General features: G+C 44.1%; 1 protein-coding gene across 8 annotated transcripts in view; it reads left to right on the top strand.

Moving 5' to 3' along the window:
• Positions 1-12138, top strand: part of ralgapa2 (Ral GTPase activating protein catalytic subunit alpha 2) — an 855222-nt gene that overhangs the window by 283861 nt on the left and 559223 nt on the right. For all 8 annotated transcript variants that reach the window (XM_072505626.1, XM_072505670.1, XM_072505634.1 and 5 more), the window contains one exon: positions 7737-7930. In XM_072505626.1, the coding sequence (XP_072361727.1) occupies positions 7737-7930 (194 nt within the window). The remainder of the gene's footprint in view (positions 1-7736; positions 7931-12138) is intronic.

Genomic DNA, 12138 nt, shown 5'->3' with positions numbered 1-12138 from the left:
ATACAAACAAGAGATATGGCTTCATGTTTTTTGGCATGTATTTTCAGCATATTTTCTCTGAGCAGTTTCAAAAAAATATCATAGAATTTACAGTGCAGAAGGAGGCCATTCGGCCCATCGAGTCTGCACCGGCTCTTGGAAAGAGCACCCTACCCAAGGTCAACACCTCCACCCTATCCCCATAACCCAGTAACCCCACCCAACAAACACTAAGGGCAATTTTGGACACTAAGGGCAATTTATCATGGCCAATCCACCTAACCTGCACATCTTTGGACTGTGGGAGGAAACCGGAGCACCCGGAGGAAACCCACGCACACACTGGGAGGATGTGCAGACCCCGCACAGACAGTGACCCAAGGAAATTAGGTTTTGTTTAAACAATGAAACTTGGCATATTTGCATATAGTAAAATTCAAGTTCATTAATAAACATATTTTGAGGTTTAAGTTGGGACTGTTTTATATTTTAGTTTGAAATATACCTGAAAATGTGCGATTGAAATGATAATCCTGATGTAGCAGGAAATTTCCAGGAGGGGGTGCTAGATGCAAACCCGCAAGCCATATTTGGAACTAACACTTTCTGAAGCTGCAGATATTTGTTATCTTCAAAACCAATTTATATTTTCTTAAAATTCGTGGTCCTATGAAAATGTTAATCACAATTTCTGTTGGGCAGGCCTTTTCAGAGATCAGTTAGCACTTGACAAAAGCGCCCTTCCAGTTTTTTGCAAAGCTATGGAGTTGACTTTCATTTTCAGCAGGGAGATGCTCCAGCAGGCAAGATTGCCTGTTCATGACCTGGCCAGATTTTATTCTGTAGAAATCAGTCGAGTTAAAATTGAGTGTGTTTCATGAATTGCAGGTGAGCTGCTCCATCATGTTATTGTCCAGCAGCACCATATAATTTTTATATTTTCATCCTCTCATCGTGCACCCTGTCAATGAACTACACTATATGTTGTGTCACTACGTCATCATTTTGTTAGCTTAATGTGGAGAAGTTGTTGGCATGGTGCTCTTTGTAAACCTTGTGTTGCATAAATTTCACTCAAAATGTAATTTGGCCTCTTTGAAGATACAATCATTAATATTTTTGACTTCTAATGTCAACTCTCCCTTGCAAATTCAGCCCTTCTGTGCAATAATATTTCTGGAAATTAGTAAGTAGTTAGTTTGGTTAATGCAACATTTCTTCTATTGAGACGAGTGTTCTTAATGCATTGATCACAAGTGTACTTAGGAACATTACAAAGGCATTATGTGTATGAATGAAATGAAAATCACCATAGTCCCTGAGGGCCATAGGTTGCCCTTCCCTTTTGAGAGAGAGCTGACTGGTGATTTAACCTGAAGGCCACCATACCTCCGGCAAGGGGCAAGTTTGAGAATGCTGGGCCTTCATGAGTAATGTCCGCCGATAAGGGAATTAAACCTGTGCTGTTGGCGTTGCTCTGCATCATGAACCAGCCATGCAGCCAACTAAGCTAACTGACATTACATTATATGTATATCCAGTCTAGAAAACACAATGGCCGGGATTTTCGGGACCTTCCCATCGGCAGCATCTTGTCATGTCAAAGCAACCCCCATGCAGTGTGTTCCCCAGCGGTGGGAGATGCGAGTCACGCAAAACACCAGAGACATCAGGGAGGTCTGAAGATCCCTCCGGCAGCCAATGACGAGCCACCTCCACTACTGGAAAATATGGGGATGGATGCTGGAAAATCCCATCCTGTATTTCAGCCTTGTGTTTGTCCCAGTTGGAATATACCAGGACAGTGTTGTAGTTGGTGCTTCTTTATATGCCCAGTTTCGTATCAATCAGGGGATTGTATTGTGTAACCAAATGTCTCTGAAACCTTTTTGTGATTGATTGATTAATTAATTGTTAGTCGCTACAATGCATTTGAATGTACTCGAGCTTTGGGCAAAAACTAAAATGGAGAAAATCAGAGAAAAAGTCATTGTTGCACTGCAGACAGCAGGGCAGCCAAATGTACATTGCAATTAGGGACGACACGGTAGCACAGTGGTTAGCAATGTTGCTTCACAGCGCCAGGGACCTGGGTTCGATTCCAGGCTTGGGTTGCTGTCTGTGCGGAGTCTGCATATTCTTCCCGTGTCTGCGTGGGTTTCCTCCGGGTGCTTTGGTTTCCTCCCACAGTCAAAGATGAACAGGTTAGGTGGATTGGCCATGTAAATTGCCCTTCGTGTCCAAACAAAAAGGTTAGGTGGGGTTACTGGGTTACGGGGGTAGGGTAGAAGTATAGGCTTAAGTAGGGTGCACTTTCCATGGGCCGGTACAGACTCAATGGGCTGAATGGCCTCCTGCACTGTCAATTCTATGATTCTATGGATCATGGCTAAGTCAATCCACAGTAAAATGTAAAGTCCACATAAACTAAGGTTATTCTGCTGAGGTATTGGACCAGGACGGAGCACTGAAAATCCAATGGAAGACATTCAGGCCAGTAATTGGTGCCAAAATAGCAAATAAAAAAATTATATTTGGTAATATCTCGGTCATGATTATCAGAACTCTAAACAATCTGCAATGAGTTTTGGGCAGTCAAGTGCACTGGGAGGATGAGAAGCAGAAAATTATGCGATGCTGATGCCTAGCTGCACTAGCTCACCTTTTCTCTCTTCCCCCCCTCTCTCTCTCTCTCTCTCTCTCTCTCTCTCTCTCTCTCTCTCTCTCTCTCTCTCTCTCTCTCTCTCTCTCTCCCCCCCCCCCCCAAACACACACACACACGCACCACTGTCATTCTCACAAACCTTGGTATAAAGATATTGCAGGGTAAGTACAGTGGATTACGAACTCCAGTGCCGCAGTACAGTGCTAGATCAGATCTAATAAAAACACCAAGACGATTACGACGTTATCCAACCTCATTCATAGTAATGCAGAAAGGGTGACCATACACACACAAGTCCGCTTGAACTGCAGCTCAAAGTTTTTGAGCGACTGCTTAATTATCTCTGACTGTTTGCATGATTGCAGCTTCCATAGGAAACAAGATGACATTGTTATCTGTTGAAATTGATGTGTTTAGAAAGTGAATGTCACCAGTGGTGAATTAGAGTGAAACCAGAGTTCAAACAATGAGGCTGTAGAGAGATTTATAAAGGAAGGTAAGGGTTTTGAATTTGATGTGTGAGGCAGGAAGCTGGTGTGAGTAGAAGAGGATGGGATATGAACATACAAATTAGGAACAGGAGTAGGCCACTTGGCTCCTCGAGCTTGCTTTGTTGTTGAAAGGATCATGGCTGATCTGTATGTAACCTCAAGTTCACATTCCTACCTATCCTCTCTAACCTTTCACCCCCCTCGTTTATCAAGAATACTACCCCGGCTTAAAAATATTCAAAGACTGCTTCCTCTGTTTTTACAAGAGTTCCAAAGACCTCCGAGAACAGAAGTTCTCATCTCTGCCTTAAATGGGCGACCCCTTATTTTTACCAGTGATCTCTAACTCTAGATTCTTGGACAAGAGGAAACATCCCCTCCACATCAACCCTGTCAATACCCCTCAGGATCTTGTGTTTCAATCAAGTCATCTCTTGCTCTTCTAAACCCCAACGGATACAAGCCTAGTTTGTCCAATCTTTCCTCAAAAGACAACCCCTCCCATTCCTGGTATTAGTCGGGTAAACCTTCTCTGAACTCCTTCCAACACATTTACATCCTTAATTAAGGACACGAATACTGTACACAGTACTCTGGATGTGGTCACATCAATGCCCTGTATAACTGAAACATAACCTCCCTATTTTTGTATTCCATTCCCCTCGCAGTAAGAAAAATAACATTCTGTTAGCTTTCCTTATTATTTGCTGTATCTGCATACTGAACTTTATGATTCATGCTCTCGGACACCCAGATAGATTCCTCTGCATCTCGGACCTCTGCAATCTCTGACCATTTGGATAATATGAGTATTTTTTATTCTTTCTGCCAAAATAGACAATTTCACATTTTCCCATATACATCATTTCCCAGAACTTTGGCCACACACTTAACCTATCTATGTCCCTTCATAGCCCCCTTATGTCCTCTTCACAACTTAGTTTCCTATCTTAATGCTAGCAATGGTTATCGTGGGTGGGGGAGGGGAATGGCGGCCACAATTGTTGGGAGGGGGAGGGAAAGAGCCCCCGATACCTCCATGGTAGGGGCTGGGGGCCGTTGGGTCTCAGTGCTGATCGGGGCACCCCTTAAAGATGGCACCCCCGATCTCTGTGGAGCCAGGCATGCAGGCTCTATCGGGCACCGCCCCAGCAGAGTGATGGCATAAACCACGCCCACTCATTTTCTTTTTTTTTTTAATTACAAAGATATGCAGAGGGACAGGTCGTATTGAGGAAGCAGGGGGCTGCAGAAATACTTAGACATGCGAGGAGAGTGGGCAAAGAAGTGGCAGATGGAATACAATGTGGAAAAATGTGAGGTTATGCACTTCGGTAGGAGGAATGGAGGTATCGACTATTTCCTAAATGGGAAATCAGAGAGTGTCTTTAAGACAGAAATAGATAGGTTCTTGATTAATAGGGGGATCGGGGGTTATGGGGAGAAGGCAGGAGAATGGGGATGAGAAACATATCAGCCATCATTGAATGGCAGAGCAGACCTCATGGCCGAAAGGCCTAATTCTGCTCTGTCTTCTGGCCTTATCGTCTATCTTTGTGTCATCAACAAATTTAACAACCATACCTTCTATCCCTTTATCACAGTTGCTTCACAGCTCCAAGGTCCCATGTTCGATTCCCGGCTTGGGCCACTGTCTGTGCAGAGTCTGCACGTTCTCCCCGTGTCTGCGTGAGTTTTCTCTGGGTGCTCCGGTTTCCTCCCACAGTCCAAAGATGTGCAGGTTAGGTGGATTGGCTATGCTAAATCACCCTTAGTGTCCAAAAAGGTTAAGTGGGGTTACAGGGATAGGGTAGAGACGTGGGCTTGAGTAGGGTTCTCTTTCCAAGGGCCGGTGCAGACTCGATGGGCCAAATGGCCTCCTTCAGCACTGTAAATTCTATGATTTATCCAAGTCGTTTGTATAAATTGTAAAGATTTGAGGCCCCAGCACTGATCTGTATAACACAAAACTTGTTCCATCTTGTCAACCAGAATATGACTTATTTATGCCCAGCCTCTGCTTCCAGGTGGCTAGCCAATCCTCTCTCCGTGCCAATATGTTATCCCCTACACCATGAGCTTTTATTTTCCGCAATAACGTTTGAGGTGGTACCTTCTCAAGTACCTTCGTGAAATCTACTGATAGTACTCATAAATGTGGATGGCAAAACATTGAATGGAATAAGCTGACAACAGTAGTCTTGGATGAGTTGGAATGTTTGTAGGTTATATCTGGTAGTATTGGAGAAGTCAAATGTATAGGTGCAAAAGGTATGAATGATTTTGCTTTAAAGAGGTAGCAGGGATGAGGCATGAATGCAATGCAATGCGATCACCACTATAATATTGCAATATCAATTAGTTTTAATTTTATCAAACAAAAATCCCTCTTCCGGGACAATATGATTTGACTACGGGATGAGTAAAAGACCAGTGTTAGCTAACTCCCCAGCACTCTTTCCAACACTGATGTGTACAATATAAGGCCAGCAACAATGGAACAACGCTGGCTTGTAAATTGGTTGAGTGGCAGGCGACAGAGTGGGGATAATGGGTAATTGCTCTAATTGGCAGGGGTGACTAGTGGTGTACCACTGGGGTCTGTGTTGGGGCCCCACTTACTCACATTATTCATTAATGACTTGGATGATGCCATAGCAAGTCGTATATCCAAATTTGCTACTGGTGCAAAGTATTGCAGACCGCCTAAATGATAGCAAGGAGATGTTGATAGACATGGGGAATGGGCAAAATTTTGGCAGATGGAATTCAATGTAAGCAAATTTTAGACCAAAAAAGGATAGAGCAGAGTATTTTCTAAATGGAAAGAGGTTAGGTTCAGAGGAAGTCCAAAGAGACTTGGGAGTTCAGATGCATAGATCCTTAAAATGCTGCGAACAAGTGCAGAAAATAATCAAAAAAGCTAATGAAATGCTGGCCTTTATATCCAGAGAATTGGAGTATAAAGACACAGAACTTTTGTGGCAGTTACACAAAACCCTGGTTAGACCCCACTTGGAGTATAGCGGTTCTGGGCACCAGACAGTTGGAAGGATAGTTTGTCCTTGGAGGGAGTGCAACGTGGGTTTACAAAAATGAGACTCAGACTACAGGGGTTGAGTTACAAGAAGAGGTTATGCAAATTAGGCCTGTTTTTGCCAGAATTTAGAAGATTATGGGATGATCTGATCGAAGTAATATCGAAGTAATATGATGAAGATATTAACAGAGAAAGATAGGGTAGATAAAGATAAATGATTCCCACCGGCTGCAGATTCTAAAATGAGGGTGCATAATCTAAAAATTAGGGCTGGACCATTCTGGAGAACTTCTTAGGAAGAACATGGCAGGAAAATGTTAGGAAGCCTTCACACAAAGGGTGGTAGAGGTTTGGAGCTCTCCCCCACAAACAGCAGTTGAAGCTAGAACAATTGTTAATTTTAAATCTGAGATAGATAGATTTTTGTTAAGCAAATATATTAAGAGATATGGGCCAAAGGCAGGTTTATGGAGTTAGGCCATAGATCAAACAAGATCTCTTTAAATGGCTGGGCAGACTTGAGGGGCTGAATGGCCTCCTGTTTCTGTGTTCCCATGGCTTGTGACAGCTGCGGTAGAGAATGTTTACTTGTCCCTTCTGAGGATTTGTGCTGTTTGGTCGTCTTAGAACTAGTTTAACATTGCTTATCCAAAGTCTCACAATTAAAACTGGATACCCATGTCTCTCATAAAAGAGATGAAATCACCAGGCTGACGGAAATCAATATGGACAGAGCTTTGAAATTGATTTCAAATCAATCAGAAAGGATTCCAGCTTGAATATTTCTTCCACTGAGAAATCAAGTTGAAGAGTCAAGGCCCGTGGTGCAGAATGTCACCAATGTTGAAAAGAGTAGAAGAGAGCGCCTGTGTCTTTGAAGGGATGCTGGTTAAGTAAAGGGAATACAATCGATGTAATACAAATAGATTTTCAGAAGATATCTCTGGAGTCTTTTTACACTGGTGTCATCAGAGGCAGCATCCTATTTTTTAAACATTTTGTGACACAAGTCATCAGTAATGTTTCAACTTATCGAAGAAGCAGGTCTTATGGATAGATATATGTCGGCTTGGTAGGTCCTGAGATATTGCCCAATGCTAGCATAGATAGATAAATCCTACTGTCATGTTTTAATCTGTCATATCTTTAAACCAAACATCAAAATGTGCTGTTTTATTACATTTCCTTATTTATAGTTGAGGGAGGAGTCCAAGCTGTGCACAAAATTCAATTTTAAACAGTTCCCCTGTCAATGTCTCATAAGTATACGCTGCTAACTAAGTGCATATCAGAAAGGATTGGTATTTGCCTTCTCTGACCCAATGTTTGACAGCATATTGGCACAGAACAAATAAATTGCCGTTGCTTGTTGTACCATAATTCCTCTGAATCATATTAACCTGGAGAAAAATTCTTAATATACTCATAATTAATGTAATTACTGAGGACTTGCACGATGTTGATGTTGCAAGAACTGAAGAATGCAACGGTCAAACATTTTAACTTATCTATTTAGGTATTGTAAAATATGTGTTGACCATATTGTTATTTTGATCTACAGACAGTAGCGAATGCCTTGCAGATGAGTGCAGTATCATTGCTGGAGGAAACCTCACTGGTTGGCATGCTGATGCAGCTGCTGTGCTGTGGAGAAGAATTTTGGGCATTTTGGGAGATGTCAACTGCATACGCTGCCCTAAAATCCATGCCCTGGTTTTTGAGTATCTATATGAACTGTGGCACAAACTAGCTAAGGTATGTTGGTTTTGTGATAGTTTTTCTAAGTTTCTCTGGTACAAAATATATAGATTGTATGTGTTCTATCGTATTTGAGTATCTTGCATCCATAATTGGTAAACAGGGAGCTGGTTCATTGGGCATTATAATAATCATTTCCTTAACATATAATCAAACACAATCTCAGAATTTCACGAAACTGTCAATCCAGTGTCTTAATACAGTTAGAACATAGAACATAGAACAATACAGCGCAGTACAGGCCCTTCGGCCCACGATGTTGCACCGAAACAAAAGCCATCTAACCTACACTATGCCATTATCATCCATATGTTTATCCAATAAACTTTTAAATGCCCTCAATGTTGGCGAGTTCACGACTGTAGCAGGTAGGGCATTCCACGGCCTCACTACTCTTTGCGTAAAGAACCTGCCTCTGACCTCTGTCCTATATCTATTACCCCTCAGTTTAAAGTTATGTCCCCTCGTGCCAGCCATTTCCATCCGCGGGAGAAGGCTCTCACTGTCCACCCTATCCAACCCCCTGATCATTTTGTATGCCTCTATTAAGTCTCCTCTTAACCTTCTTCTCTCCAACGAAAATAACCTCAAGTCCATCAGCCTTTCCTCATAAGATTTTCCCTCCATACCAGGCAACATCCTGGTAAATCTCCTCTGCACCCGCTCCAAAGCCTCCACGTCCTTCCTATAATGCGGTGACCAGAACTGTACGCAATACTCCAAATGCGGCCGTACCAGAGTTCTGTACAGCTGCAACATGACCTCCCGACTCCGGAACTCAATCCCTCTACCAATAAAGGCCAACACTCCATAGGCCTTCTTCACAACCCTATCAACCTGGGTGGCAACTTTCAGGGATCTATGTACATGGACACCTAGATCCCTCTGCTCATCCACACTTTCAAGAACTTTACCATTCGCCAAATATTCCGCATTCCTGTTATTCCTTCGAAAGTGAATCACCTCACACTTCTCGACATTAAACTCCATTTGCCACCTCTCAGCCCAGCTCTGCAGCTTATCTATATCCCTCTGTAACCTGCTACATCCTTCCACACTATCGACAACACCACCGACTTTAGTATCGTCTGCAAATTTACTCACCCACCCTTCTGCGCCTTCCTCTAGGTCATTGATAAAAATGACAAACAGCAACGGCCCCAGAACAGATCCTTGTGGTACTCCACTTGTGACTGTACTCCATTCTGAACATTTCCCATCAACCACCACCCTCTGTCTTCTTTCAGCTAGCCAATTTCTGATCCACATCTCTAAATCACCCTCAATCCCCAGCCTCCGTATTTTCTGCAATAGCCGACCGTGGGGAACCTTATCAAGCGCTTTGCTGAAATCCATATACACCACATCAACTGCTCTACCCTCATCTACCTGTTCAGTCACCTTCTCAAAGAACTCAATAAGGTTTGTGAGGCATGACCTACCCTTCACAAAGCCATGCTGACTATCCCTGATCATATTATTCCTATCTAGATGATTATAAATCTTGTCTCTTATAATCCCCTCCAAGACTTTACCCACTACAGATGTGAGGCTCACCGGTCTATAGTTGCCGGGGTTGTCTCTGCTCCCCTTTTTGAACAAAGGGACCACATTTGCTGTCCTCCAGTCCTCTGGCACTATTCCTGTAGCCAATGATGACATAAAAATCAAAGCCAAAGGTCCAGCAATCTCTTCCCTGGCCTCCCAGAGAATCCTAGGATAAATCCCATCAGGTCCCGGGGACTTATCTATTTTCAGCCTGTCCAGAATTGCCAACACCTCTTCCCTACGTACCTCAATGCCATCTATTCTATTAGCCTGGGGCTCAGCATTCTCCTCCACAACATTATCTTTTTCCTGAGTGAATACTGACGAAAAATATTCATTTAGTATCTCGCCTATCTCTTCAGACTCCATACACAATTTCCCATCCCTGTCCTTGACTGGTCCTACTCTTTCCCTAGTCATTTGCTTATTCCTGACATACCTATAGAAAGCTTTTGGGTTTTCCTTGATCCTTCCTGCCAAATACTTCTCATGTCCCCTCCTTGCTCGTCTTAGCTCTCTCTTTAGATCCTTCCTCGCTACCTTGTAACTATCCATCGCCCCAACTGAAACTTCACACCTCATCTTCACATAGGCCTCCTTCTTCCTCTTAACAAGAGATTCCACTTTCTTGGTAAACCACGGTTCCCTCGCTCTACGCCTTCCTCCCTGCCTGACCGGTACATACTTATCAAGAACACGCAGTAGCTGATCCTTGAACAAGCCCCACTTATCCAGTGTGCCCAACACTTGCAGCCTACTTCTCCACCTTATCCCCCCCAAGTCACGTCTAATGGCATCATAATTGCCCTTCCCCCAGCTATAACTCTTGCCCTGCGGTGTATACTTATCCCTTTCCATCATTAACGTAAACGTCACCGAATTGTGGTCACTGTCCCCAAAGTGCTCTCCTACCTCCAAATCCAACACCTGGCCTGGTTCATTACCCAAAACCAAATCCAACGTGGCCTCGCCTCTTGTTGGCCTGTCAACATATTGTTTCAGGAAACCCTCCTGCTCACACTGTACAAAAAACGACCCATCTATTGTACTCGAACTATATCTTTTCCAGTCAATATTTGGAAAGTTAAAGTCTCCCATAATAACTACCCTGTTACTTTCGCTCTTATCCAGAATCATCTTTGCCATCCTTTCCTCTACATCCCTAGAACTATTAGGAGGCCTATAAAAAACTCCCAACAGGGTGACCTCTCCTTTCCTGTTTCTAACTTCAGCCCATACTACCTCGGAAGAAGAGTCCCCATCTAGCATCCTCTCCGCCACCGTAATACTGCTCTTGACTAGCAGCGCCACACCTCCCCCTCTTTTGCCTCCTTCTCTGAGCTTACTAAAACACCTAAACCCCGGAACCTGCAACATCCATTCCTGTCCCTGCTCTATCCATGTCTTCGAAATGGCCACAACATCGATGTCCCAGGTACCAACCCATGCTGCCAGTTCCCCTACCTTGTTTCGTATACTCCTGGCATTGAAGTAGACGCACTTCAAACCACCTACCTGAACACTGGCCCCCTCCTGCGACGTCAAATCTGTGCTCCTGACCTCTATACTCTCATTCTCCCTTACCCTAAAACTACAATCCAGGTTCCCATGCCCCAGCTGCATTAGTTTAAACCCCCACAAAGAGCACTAACAAATCTCCCCCCCAGGATATTTGTGCCCCTCAGGTTCAGATGTAGACCATCCTGTCTGTAGAGGTCCCACCTTCCCCAGAAAAAGCCCCAGGTATCCAGAAATCTGAATCCCTCCCGCCTGCACCATCCCTGTAGCCACGTGTTTAAATGCTCTCTCTCCCTATTCCTCATCTCACTATCACGTGGCACGGGCAACAACCCAGAGATAACAACTCTGTTTGTTCTAGTTCTGAGCTTCCATCCTAGCTCCCTGAAAGCCTGCCTGACATCCTTGTCCCCTTTCCTACCTATGTCGTTAGTGCCAATGTGGACCACGACTTGGGGCTGCTCCCCCTCCCCCTTAAGGACCCGGAAAACACGATCCGAGACATCACGTACCCTTGCACCTGGGAGGCAACATACCAAACGTGAGTCTCTCACGCTCCCACAAAATCTCCTATCTGTGCCCCTGACTATAGAGTCCCCAATTACTAATGCTCTGCTCTTCTCCCCCCTTCCCTTCTGAGCAACAGGGACAGACTCCGTCCAGAGGCCCGTACCCCATGGCTTACCCCTGGTAAGTCTCCCCCCCCCCCACAAGTATCCAAAGCGGTATACTTGTTTCTCAGGGGAACGACCGCAGGGGATCCCTGCACTGACTGCTTTTTCCCAGTCCCTCTTACAGTTACCCACCTATCTCCAATCTTTGGTGTAACTAATTCCCTGAAGCTGCTATCTATGACCCCTTCTGCCTCCCGAATGATCCGAAGCTCTTCCAACTCCAGCTCCAGTTCCCTAACTCGGTCTTGGAGGAGCTGGAGATGGCAGCACTTCCTGCAGGTAAAATCAGCAGTGACACTAACTGCATCCCTCACCTCAAACATCCTGCAGGAGGTACATTGCACTCCCTTCCCTGCCATTCCTCTAACTTTCTACCAAGATCTGGCTAACAAGTAAATTAAATTTTTTATAAAAAATAATAATACAATAAAATATGGTACTTACCTCAGACCAATGGGTTTTATT

The sequence above is a fragment of the Scyliorhinus torazame genome, chromosome 1 (genome assembly GCF_047496885.1).
Source record: "Scyliorhinus torazame isolate Kashiwa2021f chromosome 1, sScyTor2.1, whole genome shotgun sequence".
Lineage (NCBI taxonomy): Eukaryota > Metazoa > Chordata > Chondrichthyes > Carcharhiniformes > Scyliorhinidae > Scyliorhinus > Scyliorhinus torazame.
The sequence above is the reverse complement of the archived record's forward strand: the minus strand, read 5'-3'. Positions and strand labels throughout refer to the sequence as shown.